Consider the following 17,318-nt stretch of genomic DNA (forward strand, 5'->3'; position numbering starts at 1 on the left):
CGAAAAAGAGAGAGAGAGGCCCGGTAAAGCCCCGCTGCCAGCCCAAAGTCACCAAGCGAGGGGCAGGGCTGGAAACTGGAGCCACGCGGTATGACTTCAGTCTTGTTGTGTTCCTACTAGGTTTTTTAAAACAGATTTTAAGCTTTTAGAGGCTCTCCTTTGGGGGAAGAAAGAGGCTCTGCTTTAGGGGTCAAAACCCACCCCCTGGCAAATGCAGAGCACACCAGCTCCTGAGGATTAGGGGAGTGCATTTCTTCCGTGCTGAGCCGTGGCTATTTCAGGATGGGGGCCGCAGGAGAGGGCTGGATGTGGCCGCCTGCGAACCCAGTCCAATCTAAATGACCTCATTAGGAGCTCTCCTCCAAAGCTGCCCATTCCTTAGCGAGAAAGCCCCAGGGCGGCATGTGGACAGCTCTGTGGGAGAGAGGCCTGGGCTATCCCTCATCCACCCTCTTCACAGCTGGGACAGCCCCAGAAGAATTTTATCAGACACTGGAAATGCCGTCAATGCCAGAAACCAGGCGGTGGGAGCGCAACCAGAATCTCTTCAGAGCCAGCACAATCGGCAGGGCTGAGAAAAGCAATTTTCAAAATCAAACCTTGATAGATGCTATTAACGATTTTATTCTTTAAATGATACTACAATTCAGATGCACTGAAGCAAAAAAAAACAATATTATTATGAAAAGAAGCTTGTGGCTTCTAATTTAGAAATGAAACTGCAGATTTATACAGCTATTTTAGAGAAGTGGTGTTTAAAAGAACATAGCATGTGTGACAAGGTGTGGATTCCTCTTCTGCTTCTCCAGCCATATTTTTTGAGGAGTTGTTTTTTAATTAGCACTGTAGAAATGAGAGAATGTAGTTAATGTCTACACCACATGGAATGTGATTCTCTTCTCCCCTTCCATACTATCTCACCCATAGAAGACATCTCTCTCTATTTCTATTTCGTTCCTCGTCAACTAAATGAGATAATAGTCTCTGGTGTTATTGTTAAACAGGTTAATTCATGTAAGGCATTCAGAAAAGTTCCTGGTGCGTAGTAACTACACGTGCTTGCTATTGTATTTATTTTGTTAATCATTGTCATTATGGCTATTTTGTGAACTTCATCTCTGATTCGGAGTAAGACAATCCACTGTCACTTGTACCACACACGCTTTGAAGTAGAATTTTACCCAGCAACACCGGTAGTTTTTTCCCTCTGAAGTGACTCTACCTTCCATACACACCCCTCTCCAACTCCACTTAGGTGGCATGGGTTTAATCTGAAGGATTCTCAGCCTAGTGTCTGGGTAAACCCAGCCTTGGATGGGAACTAGAGCTGAATCAGAACAATTTCATGTCTCCCACTGGGTTTCATTATCTCAGAGGCTGCCTCAGAGACTTGAAGCCTCGCCCTAACCCAAGTGCTGAAATGAAAATAAGAGTGCCACCAAGGCACCTAAGAGTCATGCCTCATTCTTCCTAACAGGCTGGGCCGCCCCTGACCCTGAAGAGCTGAAAATCCCCGCGGCACATGGAGACAAGCCTTCCCACAGGGGACGGTACCCTCGCAGTTAAGGGCTTTACCAGCTATGCCAGCCCTCCCGGGAGGGGCTGCGCTAACGTGATTGTATAACTTCCATTGTTATTATTATTATTACTATGATTCCAAGGGATGGGCTACAAATTAAAGGGAAATAAGAAGCATATAAAATGTCACCCAAATGACGGTAATTTTCACACTCCCAGGGTTGTCCTTAAATTTCATAGGAAAGCCAGTGACAGTTAGAACGCCCCCCCCAAAAAAATCCCCAAAATGTAGTTGAATCCCAAATACTTACTGTAAATATTTGACCCCTCTCTCACTGTATAGAAATTCCATGTTATTTATTTCTAGAAAGATTTGGAAATCTATCCTCAGAGTAAAGAGCCCAATCTCGGTTTAAGAGAATCCCTGCAAAATTCCCCACCAAACTCCCACTCCGGGGCCTTTCCCACCTCACAGGACGACAGCGGGACCCTGGTCGGGCGAGAATCAAAGGAGGCATTTTTGTGACCCAGAACAAATGACATCACCTGTTATGGATCAGTCATAACAGTTTTGTGCAGCGGAGGAACCCTGCTTCCAACAGGCTAGTTCAAGGGTGGGCAAACCCTCCCTGCACGTCGCCAGGGAGCAACTGCCTCAGGCCTGTGGGCCACACAATTTTTGTTGAAACTGCTCCCCTCTGCTGTCGCAGCTCCGAAGCCGCCACTGACGACCCTTAAAGAGATGGGTGTGGCTGTGCTCCCGTGAAACTTCATGGACACTGTTTGGGGTTCACACAGTGTTCATGTCACACAATGTTCTTCTCTGGATTTCTTTTGAACCACTTACAAATGTAACATCCATTCTTAGCTCATGGCAGTAGCAAAGGAGGTGGTAGGCCGGGTTTGGTCTCCCTCTGGCCTAGCTGTCTAGAAAAACACAGTGACAGGTCATTGCCCCAAGTCTGCCAGCTCCCCCCGCCCCCGCCACCGTGAAGTCATAGCTCACGTTCGCCGCACTTGCATCTTTTCAAAGCACGGCCTTAGTCTCTGTAATCGGTCGCCCCTCCCAGACACCCTGGGGAGGTGTGGCTGTCTCACTGGTAGCAGAGACCGGAGGCACTGAGATGTCACAGAACGGGGAAGTGGGGGCCCAAGAAGAGAGGCTTTCTGATGATATCTACACTCGGACCCCTGCTCCCCCACCGGCCCCTCACATCAAGGGTACAGGACTGCCTGCACGGCGCCACAGGAACACCATTAGTGTGTCAGAATGTAACAATAATGGTCCTTTGTGACCTAGGATGATGAAATTCTGTAAGGCATCGTTAATATATATGATGATTAGCCTGCATGTGCGGCTGGGCGGGCCGTTGCCCAATCCTGAGTCCTTGGCCGCTGTCAGTCCTGAGGAACGCCTCTGGTAATGAGCACGTACTCCCAGGGCGACGTCCGAAATGGAAGATTCCATGCTCAGGTTAAAAGTGGATTTCCTACTGGGGACCACAAATGCTGAGCGAGCCTCTGAAGATCCCTGCTTTAGGAGAATGACTGGCTTCCTTGCCCTGACTCTTCTTTCCGAGTTTGCCACGGTTCCTTCTCGTCTCCCACCTCCCCCCCACCTCCCTCCCACTGGAACAAACACATGTGTGCACACCGCTTCTCTGAATTCATAGGCTTAACAGAGTGTTCTCGACAAGCTGCCAGAGATCCCTATCTCCAACTGAGTCCTATTTGAACAATGGTTCTGAGGAACTTGGGGACCAAGTCAGTCCTCCCTTGACAAGTCAATACAGCTCCATGGCAGAGATGAGGACACGGACACATGTCCCAGCCCACCTGCTTCCACCTGGCACTCCCCACCCCTGAACCTGGATAGGGTCACCAGAAATTGCTGATAGGAACCTTCACGATGAATGGGCACGGGTAACACCCTACTCACTGGGGCTTCCTCCACACCATGAAAAGAGAGACGGCCTCATCACGGGAATTTTTCTCACACCATGGAGCGGATTCACAAGATAAAGTATTACATCAGCTGACACTTGACTTCCCGAGACAGCAGTGGCGACTAGTTGAGAATCACAATTCCAGGAAAACGCCATGCAGAAGCCTTGTCCACGCAGCCCTTTCCCCGGAAGGGGCATCACTACCACTCAGCACACCGTCCTCACGGGCCCCAACAGCCACCCGAGAGCCGTAAAATCAGGGCTCCAACTACAGCTCCCGCTGAATCGCAGACCCAGTACTACACCAGGACAGCCCTTAGCCCCACACTGCTACCTCTTTCCACACCACATTCCCTCCTAAAAGAACAGATGATCCCGAACTCTACTCTCCAAAGAAGAAATTAAACACGTTGAGAAATTCTACCAATTCTCCAAAAAAAGTCCTCCTGAGGCGCACAGCTGCATGAGCAAATATTTCTTTGGAGTCATTAACCCTGAACAACTCGTGTACAAAACGAAGTAACAACGCACATGTTGTGATGCTGCAGTGTGGACCTGTGCATGCCATTCTTTTACAAATGTACAAAATTCTGAATTCACATTCTCAAACAAAAGGGTGGGGGGAGGTGAAACGTAGCTATCCAGTGAACACAGGAACTTGAAAAGCTCGCAGGCCACCCAGGTGGCAAGGGGCCTTACGAGGCAGCCAGTGCAATGACGCAACCCACAAGAAGGCTCCCGAGTGAAGTGGGGACTTCTTCAGGGTATTTAGTTTTTCTCGAGTTTACTTCACCATTACACTGATCTCTCCCTGCTGTGCTGCAGTCAACCGAGAGGAGGCTATTGTTATAAGGTAATTGTTTTTAATAGAAACCATCAATTACTGAGCACGTATGTGCCAGGAACTACACTAAAAGCTTTACATACATTATCTCATTTAACCTACATGACTAACCCTATTAGGTAGTTATTATTATCTTCCTTTTCCAGATGAGGAAATTGCATGTCAGAGAGATTGAATGACTTGCCTAAGGTCACACAGACAATACATGCAAACAAACCCAGGACCATCTGACTCAAAAATCCATCCACTAAATGGCTTCATACATTTCAGTCATGGGGTATAAATTATATCAGCCTCATCTTTGAACTGTTATCTACACTATAGGGGTTACCAAACTTGACTTTTCATTATAGCCATAGAGAAAACTTTTGAAAAATACAGTTTCCCAGAAGCACCCCAGTACAACCACGTATGATATGAAAAATGACTCTTATTCTTTTGTTTAAGTGATACCAAACCACTTGGCCAGACTTTTTTTTCCTATTGAACTGAACAATGTTTCATTACAAATATTCCAAATCTTAATTATCAAGGCATTTGTCAGGCCCTGGTTGGTGCGGCTCAGTGGATTAAGCACCGGCCTGAGAACCAAAGGGTCATGGGTTCGGTTCCTAGTCAGGACACATGCCTGGGTTGCAGGCCAGGTCTCCAGTAGGATGCATGTGAAAGACAACCACACATTGATGTTTCTCTCCCTCCCTCTCTCCCTCCCTTCCCCTCTCTCTAAAAGTAAATAAATAAAATATTTTTAATTATATATATTTTAAAGGCATTTGTCTGGCATTTAGTTATTAAGCCTTTTCTCTCTGGTTCACAATAATAAATGAAAGGGAATTCCACCTTCATCTACCCTGGAAAGGCTTTCTGCAGAGAACCACAGTCCCTGGAAGCCCTATGACTTAAGGACCCTTGGGAATGTCAGACAGTTAAGGACCCTGTCCCTCCACGGGACAGCTTCAAGCCTATAATCTCCCCCCGACCACACTTTCTCAAGGCTGCGCTGCTTCTTAGAATTCTTGTGGAATCACTCAGAAAGTCCCGTCATCTCGGGGAATGAGAGACTCACCGGCGTACATGAAATGATTTTTAAAATGTATAAAGCGGTTCATCGGTTCCAATAAATTCCTGTGGACCTTGATTTTTATACAGCAGGGGGACTCTGTGGGAAGGGACAGACATGAATGCTGGTTTACATAATGTCGAATAATAGATTCCAGGCTGCATGGAACTTCACACTGAGACAGACCTGAGTTCCAGTGTCAGCTGGGCCACTTACTCCTGTGGCCTGCTCGCTAGTCCTTAATATCTTGAGTTTCAATTTGCTCACCGGAATATCAGTGGCAGCTCCATTTCATTTAGAGCCTGGATTTCAGCTGAATGCCTTCAGGTAGGCAAGCACTGGTGCCAGGCACACACCACCACCGTCCACAGTTGCTGTCATTTCTATGTTTGAGTTCCCTAAAAACTGAAGCAGACTCTTCATGGAGCTCATTGTTCCAACTGCCAATAGGATGTGTCTCTACTCTCTGCTCTAAACTGATTGAAAACACACTTCCAAAATACACAGCTGTCTGACACACTAAGAGCGTGAATGGGTTACCGTGATATCCAGGGACTGCAAAAGTGACAACAGCCTCCAAAGAATCTCCTCCAGGGTGATTCATCAACAATTTCAGTAACATTTTCACTCATGAAAAAAAAAAAAGGACTCGGATTGGAACCTTGTTAAAATGTATTCCTCTCTCTCTCAGTGAAACTTGCTAAAAGCTACCCCAAACACCCTAAATCTCCCTTGTCTTTTCCCAAGTAGTTCAGAGACGCTCCCAGGCGGGTCTGCCGGTCTGCAGGGAAGAACAGACTTTCCCGGGTCGCAGGAGCAGGCCTCCTGTGTTTTCTCTCCCTTCCGAAGCCGCAAGGCGGCTCTCCGGGACGTCTCTCTGGGTGCCACCGCCTGGCCCACAGCCCCAGGTCCAGCTAGCTCCCTCGCTGTTCGAGGAGTAAGATTCCCCTGAAGGGACGCAGGAGGCGGACGGCACGGGCAGTTCTGCCCACTGGACGCGGCCCAGCCGCCGTGCACTGCGTGCTCAGAGGACTAGCTCCTGCCACCCAGGAAAGTCTGTCCACTGGCAACAAATCCGATAGATCCACCTTCCTTTCAGTCGTGTCCAATTTGGCCGCAATCCTCTGGATGTGGTCAGTAATTCCTGCTGACTGTGGTGCGCCCTGCCAAGGGTCAGGGTACAGCGGCCCTGGCTATAAAAGGTCTGGCGAGGGCCGAAAGTGCTTTGATGCAGCACTTTCTCCTCTGCTCTGTGTGTGCGTCCGCAGAGGGGGGTGCTCGGGAGAGGGGAAACCCTCTGGCGAGCTCTTGACCCGTACAAACTGTTTCATCCACGCTAAGGAGTATTTTTCCTCTGAAGAAACACAGGAAGGCAGAGCTCTTAAAAGGCTGCATTTTTGTCAGAATGTCTTCAGGTAATATTTCTAAGTGGGTACTATGTATTTTGCAGAGAAGAGATAAATGGCTGGGCTGTTAAGATGGGCTGAACAAAGCATCTGCCACCCCAGTTGTCACTGTATGTGGTCTTAGTTAACTTCTGCAAACCACAGGACGACCATTTATTATCCCAAACAGACAGCTCTCTGTGCGGTTACCATGGTGACAGTTCCCATCCCTCCCTAACAGTCCCTGATACCACACATCAAACGTAGTTTTAAAATCCTGTCATGGTTACAGAATATAAAGAGACTCAGCCAGTTTATAAACGCACATCGACATCATTGTTCCCTGTTAAGAAACTACATTGTAATATCTTCAGGTCAGTGGTGTTCACAGCTGTCCCTAGACAACTTTTTAAAGTTAAGTTGTCAATAACAATGGATCATTCTCAAAACCCAAGAGTGACATATCATACCAGCAAATAGTTACAGATGCACGATGCAACAAAAGGCAATTTATTGGGGTTTTAAACACTATTAAGGAGTGGGGGGTGGGGGACCCAACGACTGTTGCTCGTATGATTATTAATGTGTAGTTGGAAAAAACAAACACACACTTCCAGCCCTAGGGCCCAGCCCAGAAACCATTTGTTCATATGCCGAAGCACTCCAGGGGACGCCCGGCTATCCTGGTGATAAACAATGTCCCCAGCCAGCCAAAGCAGGTAAGGAAGATCCCAGCACCAACTGCGGGGGCCGCAGCGGCTGTTTCAGTGTGAGCTGTACATGCGTCTGACTTTTTTTTTTAATTTCCCCTCTGTGCGACTGAAAAGCTTCTGTTTCGGGATAGAAAAGCTATTAAGAAAGCCATCAAAAGCTCCACAAGATCAAGGGTTTTATGCATATGGGGGCCTCCCATACTATCATTTTTCAATGTTTATACTATAGAAAATTTCAAACATACAGAAAAGTACAAAGGATAACTTAATGGACATCTGTGTACCCATGACCGAGCTCAGTCAAATCTTAATGCTGGGCCACCTCTACATTCGGCCTTTTCCTTAATAAATACACACACGGGAAAGCACAAACCTGCAGGTGGCCTGCTCTAATCCCATGCCCTTACCTCCCTAAGCAGTATGTGGTATTAGCTTGCACATTTTCAAGCACTGTGTAAACAGGTTAGACTGTGTCAATCCACAACTTGTTTTTTCCCTCAGCAATGTATTCCTAAAATTTATCCATATGAACACATGTAGATCTGATCCATTCATTTTCATCACTGCATACAAACTAGAGCACATACGATTTACCCTTTTTCCTTCTAAAAAGCAGTTGGATTGTTTTAGATTTTTTATATCACGAACAATGTAGAAATGAGTGCTCTTGTATACGTGTCCTCGGCACACGTGTGGTGGTTTCTCTAGGCACACACGCAGAAGAGGAAGTGCCAAGCACACGTGTGTATCTGCGGTTTTCCTGGGTGCTTCCACACCCCTCTCCAAAGTTACTGCACCAAATAGCGCCCCCGCCGGCAGCGTAGGAGAATGACTACCGCTCCGCGTCCTTGTCATTAACCCACACAGTCAGATTCTTTCTTGTTTGCCTAACGGGTATGAAGTGATATGTTGTCTTCCATGTGTTTTCCGATGGCCAGTGAGGCAGAGCATCTTTTCGCATTCACGGGCCATCTAGACCTTCATTTCTATGAATTGCCCACTTTTCTCCCTGCCTTTTTTTCTAATTTCTAAGAGATGTCTCTATACTCTGACTTTGAGAATGTTGCTTAACGTCTCAGCCTCCTGTTAGTAAAGTGGAGACAGTAATATCTCTCTTAGGGGCGATTGGAAGCTGATCATAAAGCACTTAGTTCAGTGTCTATTACACGTCAGACACTCAAAAGAGGTCACGATTTCTATTAGTGTTTCGAATAGGAATAGGTGCAGGATGCCAAGTATTTTTGGCCTTTCTCCCAAATCTGTGGCTCCCTTTGGAATAAGGTCTCAGGAAGAGCTGTTTCAGCAACTCTCCTGACGCAGAGGCATAACGTCAGCACTTGGCTGTGTGTAAGCTACCATTAGGAAAATATGGGGTCAAGTCCCCTAGACATTGCTTAAACCAAACATCAAAGTCACATTTCCTTCCATCCCCAAGTGGCTGTGACCTGCTATGATGTGAGCCTGAATCGATTACGTTAAAAAGGTAAAAAGAGCCCTGGCTGGTGTAGCTCAGTGGTTTGAGCGCGGGCCTGCAAACCAGAGGCTCGCAGGTTCGATTCTCAGTCAGGGCACATGCCTGGGTTGCAGGCCAGTTCCCCACTGGGGGAGGCACAAGAGGCAAGCACGCATTGATGTTTCTCTCCCACTCTTTCTCCTTCCCCTCTCTCTAAAAATAAATAAATAAGAACCTTTTAAAAAAGAGTGAAAAAAACTCTGGGAAGAGGGGCATGGGCTGTGGAGGCTGACACGTCAGTCAGTTTTAGAGCCCTGCCAGGTGTTCAGAAGAGGGGAAAACAGCCATGACTGCACAAGAGTCCTTGGGACCCAAGACCAGCCCACGTCCCCACATGCCATCCGTGATCCTTGGACAAGAAAAGCCAAAGGACAATCACTGTATCACTTATCACATACATAAGTTTTTCCGTAGTAATGCCCCAAAAGTGCACCGATATCACCAAGGTGGCAGCCAATCCTATTCAATGAATGCACCCTGTGAAAATACTCATCTGCCCCCAATACCCAGAAGAACATGTTCCTGAGGACAGGTTGGTAAGCCAGAGACATGCAATAAAAAGGAATCACGTCAGCCTCTCTGCCTGCACCCTTAACATTCTTAGTTTGGTGTTGAGATCCTCTCAGATTGGCTCCTCATCAGTTACAACTTGACCTTTCCTCAGAGAAAGGCCGTGTGCTCTCATCCCCTGGACTCTGCCAGTGAAATCAGGAAGCAGACGTAGTTGTCGTCCGAGCCTATCAAGTTAGTCCTGACATCAGCTGCAGTCGGTGACTGGCAGGGTCCCTTTTCAGATGTGCTTGCCCATCGCCTAATGTTCAGAATGATCTCTCCCCCGTGTTCAATTTCAGCTGGCACTAAGGCGAGCAGAGATTTTCCTTAGTGTCTAAAGAAAGAGGCCCTCTCCCTGCCTGTCTTCTCCGGAGCAATCATGTGTAAGAGTCAACTCTAGCCCAAATATAATTAGACCATCTTCTGATATCTATCTAGGTGCCCTGCTTTGTTCCTGAAATGGGTGCCAAGTTTCCACTTTCAAGAAGTTAAACTGCCAAATAAAAATGCCCTGGTGACGATGAGTAATTAGATGCTGCAATGGAAAATTAACTGTGTTTTTATTTAGAGCATTAATTTTAACAAGACATTTCTTTCTCTACTGTTATTAGGCTGCAATAAAAAAAATTAAATCCTGAGGGTTTGCAAGGGTTTTTCTGGCTTAAAAAAATTTTTTAAACAGAGTATTTAGTTAGCTAATGCCAACAACTTTGTACAAGGCCCTCATGGAAACCCTACCAATGATAAATTCTAATGCCGATTCTAAAGTTGTCACCCAGGCTGTGGAGGAAGAAAGAACCGTTCCAACCTCATGATCAGCCGAAACAGGCAGACAACAGCCAGGCAGGACAGAGGGGCTCCGCCACCCGAGTATCCTCAGTCCTTCTCTTCCTTTCCTCTCTGTCACACTGCTTCTGAGGGAAGCGGGCCACTGCAGCAGAGTGCCGTGTGGCGGTGCTGAGGAGTTCTCCCTTAGAAGAAGGCTGCCCCAGCCGTGAGTGTGGGGTCTGTCTCCCCACACTAAAAACACCAACCCCATGGGGCACCGGTATAGAACACCATCATCCCCAAAAGAGAGTGTTGAGGGAGGGCTCCAGTCTACACATCTCATCCAAATCCTTGCAGCCCTCTCATCCTATTCCAGTGAAGGGTTCATCAGCGGACTGAGCTGCAGGCCCTGAATTAATTGCACTCGGGCAGGACAAGTGGCGGGCAAGGGGAATCAAGCGCACCACACCCGCGGACATTCACAGGCTTAATACAAATGAGGGAGCCTGGCTTTCATCTCTGTCCCTCTGCCCCCCTGACCTCAAAACAGTGCAAATAACACCCCAAATTGCTCCTGGGTTCACACTAATTCAGTCCTCTACAGCAAATGCTCAGTGCTGTATGTGTCTGAGTGGAATCAACTTTAGTCACTTACCCAGACAGAGAATTTCAGAAGCCACCTCTGTCCTGCCCCTACAGCCATTCTGAAGGACCCCATGCAAGGCTGAATCGAGTAGCTTCAACAGTTTTTTTTTTAAATCAGTTTTTCTTTTTCCCTATTTCTCTTAGGTTTTGTTTTGCCTTAATCTCTCTTTACAATCTAAACAGCTTTTTACAATCCTTTCTGCTTTTCACACAGATTCCTGGGATATATCAAACCTAACGATCTTTTCATTTAAATTCCTGAGCTATGTTAAAGTAGCAACTTTATATGGCCCAAGCGCGTATCGCCAATTCTGTTTTCAATCCGGGGATACGACTGAAAACTACACTAACTAGCATATCTGTAGGAAACTGGTTTCACAAAAGAGTTACTATGTATACGATTTCATTTGGGTTGCATTTAACGAAGTTAATACGACAATTTTGCTGGTGATAACACTTTTTAGGTGGAGTTCAAAGAGAAAATTCCATACAGTGAGCAACATTAGAAAACAGTCTGAAGGTTCCCCTATCGCAGTTCCAATCTGCCAGTCATATGCTGGAGAGAGATCAGCTAGGAGGGGCTTGGAGGGTTAGGTAGTTCTGAGAACTTTCCTAAGTATCCTCACTGTCCTTCAAGGTTTAAAATACACTCGAAAATAATGACTCATAACAGTGCCATCACCAAGCAAGTACAAATCTTTCTGAAATGAATTATTGAACTCAATGAAACTGAAGATTATAGGAATTTGGAGAGGTATTTTAACTTGTAAACTAAATTTCTAATCATTTTCCTATTTGCTAATTAGAAAAATCAGAAGCCAAGAAGAAACTGGTCCCGAATACTCACTAGTTGAAACGGCCTCCTTACAGACCCCCTCAGCATCTCTACTCAACAAAGGAGTTATAAAATCTAAGGAATAATGAAACCACAGTTGAGGATCGCAAAAGAATGCTGCCCCAAACACAGTCTGACCCTGGATGAGTCCTGTATCCTGTGTAGCTCTTGATTTATTTACCCTGACAATGGGAAGAGGAGAAGCAGTTATGAGTCATTGCTAATAAAAGCCTATTTGCCTCTGGCAGAAATGCAAATGCTTGTTCATAATGATCGGTTTCCCCAACCCCAGTTTACATTTCTCCATTAACATTCCGGTGCCCAGCTTCCAGTTCCCAAGCTCCTACGGGTTTGGTTTCTGACTAAAAGACAGAGCCGAGTTGGGGAACCACTGGAGCCAAGTCCATGAAGCCCTGGCCGGCTCCCTACCTCCCAAAGATGTCATTATACACGTCTGCACCTCATTTCATCTTTCACTGCGATGACACCCAATCTTTGTGATAAAAAATGAACCCAAGGACACCACCCCAAACAACTTGTTTCTCTTGGACCCACCAAAGGATAAAATGTTCTCAATGCCGCCTCCTAAGATAAACACCCTTCCCGAAATGCCCCCTTTTAATTGGCTGGCTGACTGTCCCTTGGGTGTGACTGCCCAAATTTACCCTGGGTGTGTAACCAAGCTGGAAAAGTCTTCCTGACTTCTGAGCACCCTAACAAGGACAGAAGTGTATATAGCATGGACTGAAAAGATGTTTGAGCACTGGTTTGACCCTAGTGCTTTGCAACAAAGTATCTTCTACTTGCAGAGACTGGCCTGTGATCTGTTGCAGTTCCATAACCCAGTCAGCTGTCTGACAAGCCTGGCCAATGTAGGTCGCAGAGAGATCCAGCAGAACCGTTCTGCCGCGGAGGGGAAAGGAGTTAGACTATGGTTTTAATTGAATAATTAAAAGTCATGTCCTAGTCATGGGTTGTAAAATATCCAAATATCTACATTCACCTCCCGCAAATGTGCATGTGCCAGTCTAGGGTAATTCCAGGTTATAATATAAGTAATTATAATACACTATAAGTAATTAGCACAGTGGGTTGCTTTCTCAATATCCTTGTACAAAAACTCTTAGGGCAAAAGGTCACGTGATTGTTTTTGTGAAGCAAGTTACTCATTTTTTCCAGCACTTCTCAAATTTAGAAAGGCTGCCTGTGTCTAAAAACCAAACTGAAGGAGAAATCCTTCCAAAGCCACTGAGCCGCTGCCCCTGCACCCATTCCGTCCTGGGAAGCAGGTTTCTTCAGGGGACCCTTCCATGAAGAAATGTAAATCACAACCAGAAAAATCAGCAATGCTCCCTGGAGTTAGGTAGCGTTTACGACAGTAAACTGCGCCTCACCCTTGGTCTTCAGTCCCTGCCAATGTTCTAACGTTTCAGTGATTGGTACTGATTTCTAAATAGCAATATGTCTCCATTGCAAATGAGGATTATTGTAATCAAATTTTTCAGAAAGACCAACAGGTTATATACTAAATTAATTCTAAATATATTCCACATCTCAATAATGATCTGAATAACAAACCTGGGTTCAAATGGAGGCTCCTTTTGTGCCTAGTTTTTTTTTTTAATTTTATTTTAAATTTAATGATAAACGTTCCTTTGGCTTAAAAGGAAAGGATTCCCTTTCTCAAGGATTATAATGTGATTTAGGAGATTACTGTGACTTAGACACAGCTTTCTAAGACTAAAATTACCACATTTATACTAAGAAAGGGTCTGTTAAAATAAAGAATACTTTTTTTTTAAAGATGAGTATTTCATTCAGGTTAGAGTGTCTGATAATAAATTACTGTCAGATGATGATCTTCCTGATGTGAAGTGCTTCCACTTTCCAGTTTACCTGAATCCATGCTCTCCTGCTGGGGAGGCTCAGAAGCACAAACTGACACTTCAGCTACTAAATCGAAACAACACGGACTGTTCAACGGTGTGGAAGCTTCTTAAATGCTATCCCTTTCTTTCCACCCCAATTTTATGCATTTATTGTGCAGGGTGGTAACTTTTTTTATCTTGGCTTTCATTCTTTTACATGACAAAGTTCCCTTCTGTTCATTGTTTAAATCTTAAGACAGCAAACCAAAGGATGAGAAAATTTAGTAACTTTAATTTCGATTTGTGCCTTTCACTTGATTTGAACTTTTTCTATATTTGGTTCCAGTTATCTGTATACAGGGGAAAAATCATAGTTTCATTACGGATGAAGGATGACAGGAACATATTGCTGTTTTTTTAAAAAATTAATTGTTAAAAAAAGATTAAATTCATCCCATCTAAGATTTTGACCCTGAACATAACTGTTAAAAGCACCAAAAACGCTTTGAAAGTAGGGTTAGTAGGGTCTTTGCAAAACCTTAGCAAAGTCACTAATGGGATTCCCATGATCTAATACATGTAAGGCTTTAACTGTAATTGTAAACCTACTGAAAGCTTTGAATCTGAAAGTGTGAACTATTGTAGCCAGTTTTTATGGGTTTAATTCCACTGGTAAATCCCAATTTCTGTCTTTTAAGTCTTAACTAGAGCAAAATCAAACAACACATATTCAAAAAACAATGTGAAGAAAGCCAGTGCTCAACAATGGGGCAAGAAAACCACCGCCAGCAACACCCTCTCCCCAAACCGTCAATGAACACCAAACGCACAAAACTGAGCAACACTTTTATACATGATATACGTTCAGTTCACTGTTAACTCTGAGAAAGCATTATATGAATCATTCTATCTTCCTCTGATTTATTTCCCAAACAAGGTTCAATAAAACACAGAACTTGGCCCCCACTGATGATGGGGGCTGATGATGGAATCACTGTTTTCAGAGGCTATTTATGAATCGTTTTCTGGCATGTTTTCTTCTATGACCCAATTCCCTGACTGCTAAAAGACAGGAAAAGCAGCCTTCAAATCAATGCACAGCAAAAAGTCACTAAAAAAAAATTGCTGGCACTGTGCTCTCTACCTGGGTGTTTAGAAGTTGCTCTGCTTTGTACTAGAAACTCCAAGTACACAGTCTGAGCAGGCTGCATTGAGATTTGTGGTTAAAACAGATCCTCTCTGTTGCCTCCAAAGGATTGGAGTTATTGTAGCAAATGATTATTCGTGTTCAAAACAAGATTCAGCCTCCCTCCCCTGCCCAATATCTGTGTAGACTGTTTGTCCAGGCGTCTGCACACAGCAGGTAAAAAACACCAATGTCAAGGATATCTCCTTTGTTCCTAAAGTTTCTTTTGTGTTTCTTCCTTTGCATATTTCTTGCTTTTTAAAAGTCAGCACTACAAGTCTTGTTGAGGACTATTGGGCCTAGTTCTGCCTCACAGACAAAATTTATTTCACAAAGGTGCAAGGGAACATGACGATCACTTTACAGCCGAATGCATGCAGGAACGGCTGGGTTTTAATAGGACGGTACGTGTTCACGCACCCACTGGCTGTCCAACAGGGACCCTCCAAGGAACCAACAGAACAGGAAGAATTCCAAGCCTGTGCGCTAGCTAGCCGCTCTTGGCCTGAACATTCCGACAGTGTTTTTCAAAAACGCTGCTAGCTCTTCGCTTGACTTTTTCAATGTAGATATGATTAAATTAATTTCATGCCACCCATGCAACAGACATAACCTCAAAGTTTCCTTTGGTTTAGAAATACCGTATTTTCACCTTGAGTTGAAAGCACAGTCAGTAACTTTTCTGATAAAAAAAAATTGCTTCAACAAAACTTGGCTGTTTTGTTTTGTCACACCTGTGTTTAAATAGTCTAAATCCTTTCTTAATGCATTCCCAGTTTATCAAAGCTACTTTTGGATTCGTTTTTACATAAAGCTACACCGTTTTTAGTGTACTTACGAAGTGCTTTTTACCCTCACTATTGCTCTCCTCTGTTGCAGAGAAAGGACCCCGGATCTGAGGATGTTTTTATTGTTATCGTTATTTTCTTAGCTCAGTTTAGCGGGCACTTAAAACCCACTCCTGGGTTTGCACCACAGTGGGGCGAATTCCAGAACTACTTCCCCCAAAGGAGGTCCTTCTGAGTCAAGTTCAGCGGACACATGATTTTGAGAGCCTCCGGTTACCGATTAACTTGTAAAATTCCCAAGAAAGGCAGGAGGCTGGAGTTTGCTCCAGATGAGAAGCGACACCACTTCCTGAAACAATGATTTAGGCTCTGAACCAGGTCAAGAGTTGGAACTTTCTGAGAACCGCGGCGGCGCTGAAAGGAAGGAAGAGTCCTCCCGGCTCGCGCGGCCCGCTTCGGAGGCGCGGTTGCCATCCCTTCATTTCCAACCTAGTGACCGACACCTGGGCAAGCCTTGCCCAGGCTGCAGTCGCCTTTGCAGTGCCCGCCGCTGACCAGTTTAGTCTTCTGCGGGGGCACGGAAGAGGACTCCCCGGGGCCTTTCCGCTCGCCCTCGGCAGGAGGACAGGGGCGGTAAAGCGCCCGACACCCGCCTGAGGGTTACCGCACCCCACCAACCCCCCTAGCGGGGCGTCTTACCGGTACAGGAATGCAGAGGCTTGGGTCGTACGACCAGCGACGGGCACACGGAATAGAGGGAAAGTTTTTCAAAGTAGTCGCAGGTCTCCTTGGAGAGGATCTCGTCGATCATGAAAGTCTTGTAGCGCCGCCTGGCTGCTTTCAGTTGGCCGGGCGAGCTCAGCCTCAGCTCCGCGTGGCAGTGCATCGTGAGCAGGGGCCGCGAAGCAGGCTCGCCGGTGGGGTCTCTGCCCCGCGCCTCGGCAGCCAGGAGGCGACGGAACCCTAGATGGGCGCGAAGGGGAGCTGGCACCCAGCGCGCCGGCCGCGGGTCTAGACCCACCCGCAGATCAGCATCTTCGCCGCGCCTTTTTGGGACACGGCAACTGTCAATCAGAGCGCGCTTCCTGCAGGGCCGGGTGCGGAGTCACTTCACTCAGAGGGGCGTAGGCGACCAGCCAGCTTGTGCCACCCGGGCGGGAGCTTGCGCGCCGCGCGCCCGCCGCTCTCCTTGCTTCCTCCCGCCTGTTGGCGTCTCACGCTCCTATGCCTGCCTCTCTATTTTAAGACACTGGCTTGGGCTCTCCTCCCCGCCCCCCTCCTGGAGAGAGCTCCAGGTGTGTGCGTGTGCGTGCGTGTACAGTGTGCGCGCGCTCCAGTGTGCGCGCAGTACCGGGAGCGCGCCCCGCCCCGCCCGCAGGCCTGGCCTACGCTGGCCGCTGCCCTACGCCGGTCCCCGCGCACCTCCTTCGAGTGCGTCTTGCCAGCCTCCTGGCCTCGATCCCGCTGCCGGCAACCCAGCGCACCGGCGCGATTACGTCTTACTAGAAAGAAGTCGAGTCCCCGCGGAACCTCACGGGGGCTTTGGCCACTGAGGCGGCGCCCCCGGACACCAGTGTGCCTCTCTCCCTCCCTGCGGACCCCTGCCGGCCCTCTCCCCAGGACTGCGCCTGCCCCTACCGTCCTCTACGCTCGCTGCCCGTGTGCGCAGAGCTCACGGCGTTTCCACCAAAAGCAAA

General features: G+C 46.7%; 1 protein-coding gene across 1 annotated transcript in view; it reads right to left on the reverse strand.

Moving 5' to 3' along the window:
- Positions 1-16,823, reverse strand: part of BARX2 (BARX homeobox 2) — a 75,370-nt gene extending 58,547 nt beyond the window's left edge. Inside the window, exon 1 of the mRNA XM_037134137.2 lies at positions 16,321-16,823. Coding sequence (XP_036990032.2) covers positions 16,321-16,507 — 187 coding nt within the window. The 5' untranslated portion in view covers positions 16,508-16,823. The remainder of the gene's footprint in view (positions 1-16,320) is intronic.
- Between the last annotated feature and the right edge of the window lie 495 nt (positions 16,824-17,318).

This window comes from Artibeus jamaicensis, unplaced genomic scaffold (genome assembly GCF_021234435.1).
Source record: "Artibeus jamaicensis isolate MK-2021 breed Jamaican fruit bat unplaced genomic scaffold, CSHL_Jam_final scaffold_660, whole genome shotgun sequence".
NCBI classification, from domain to species: Eukaryota; Metazoa; Chordata; class Mammalia; order Chiroptera; family Phyllostomidae; genus Artibeus; species Artibeus jamaicensis.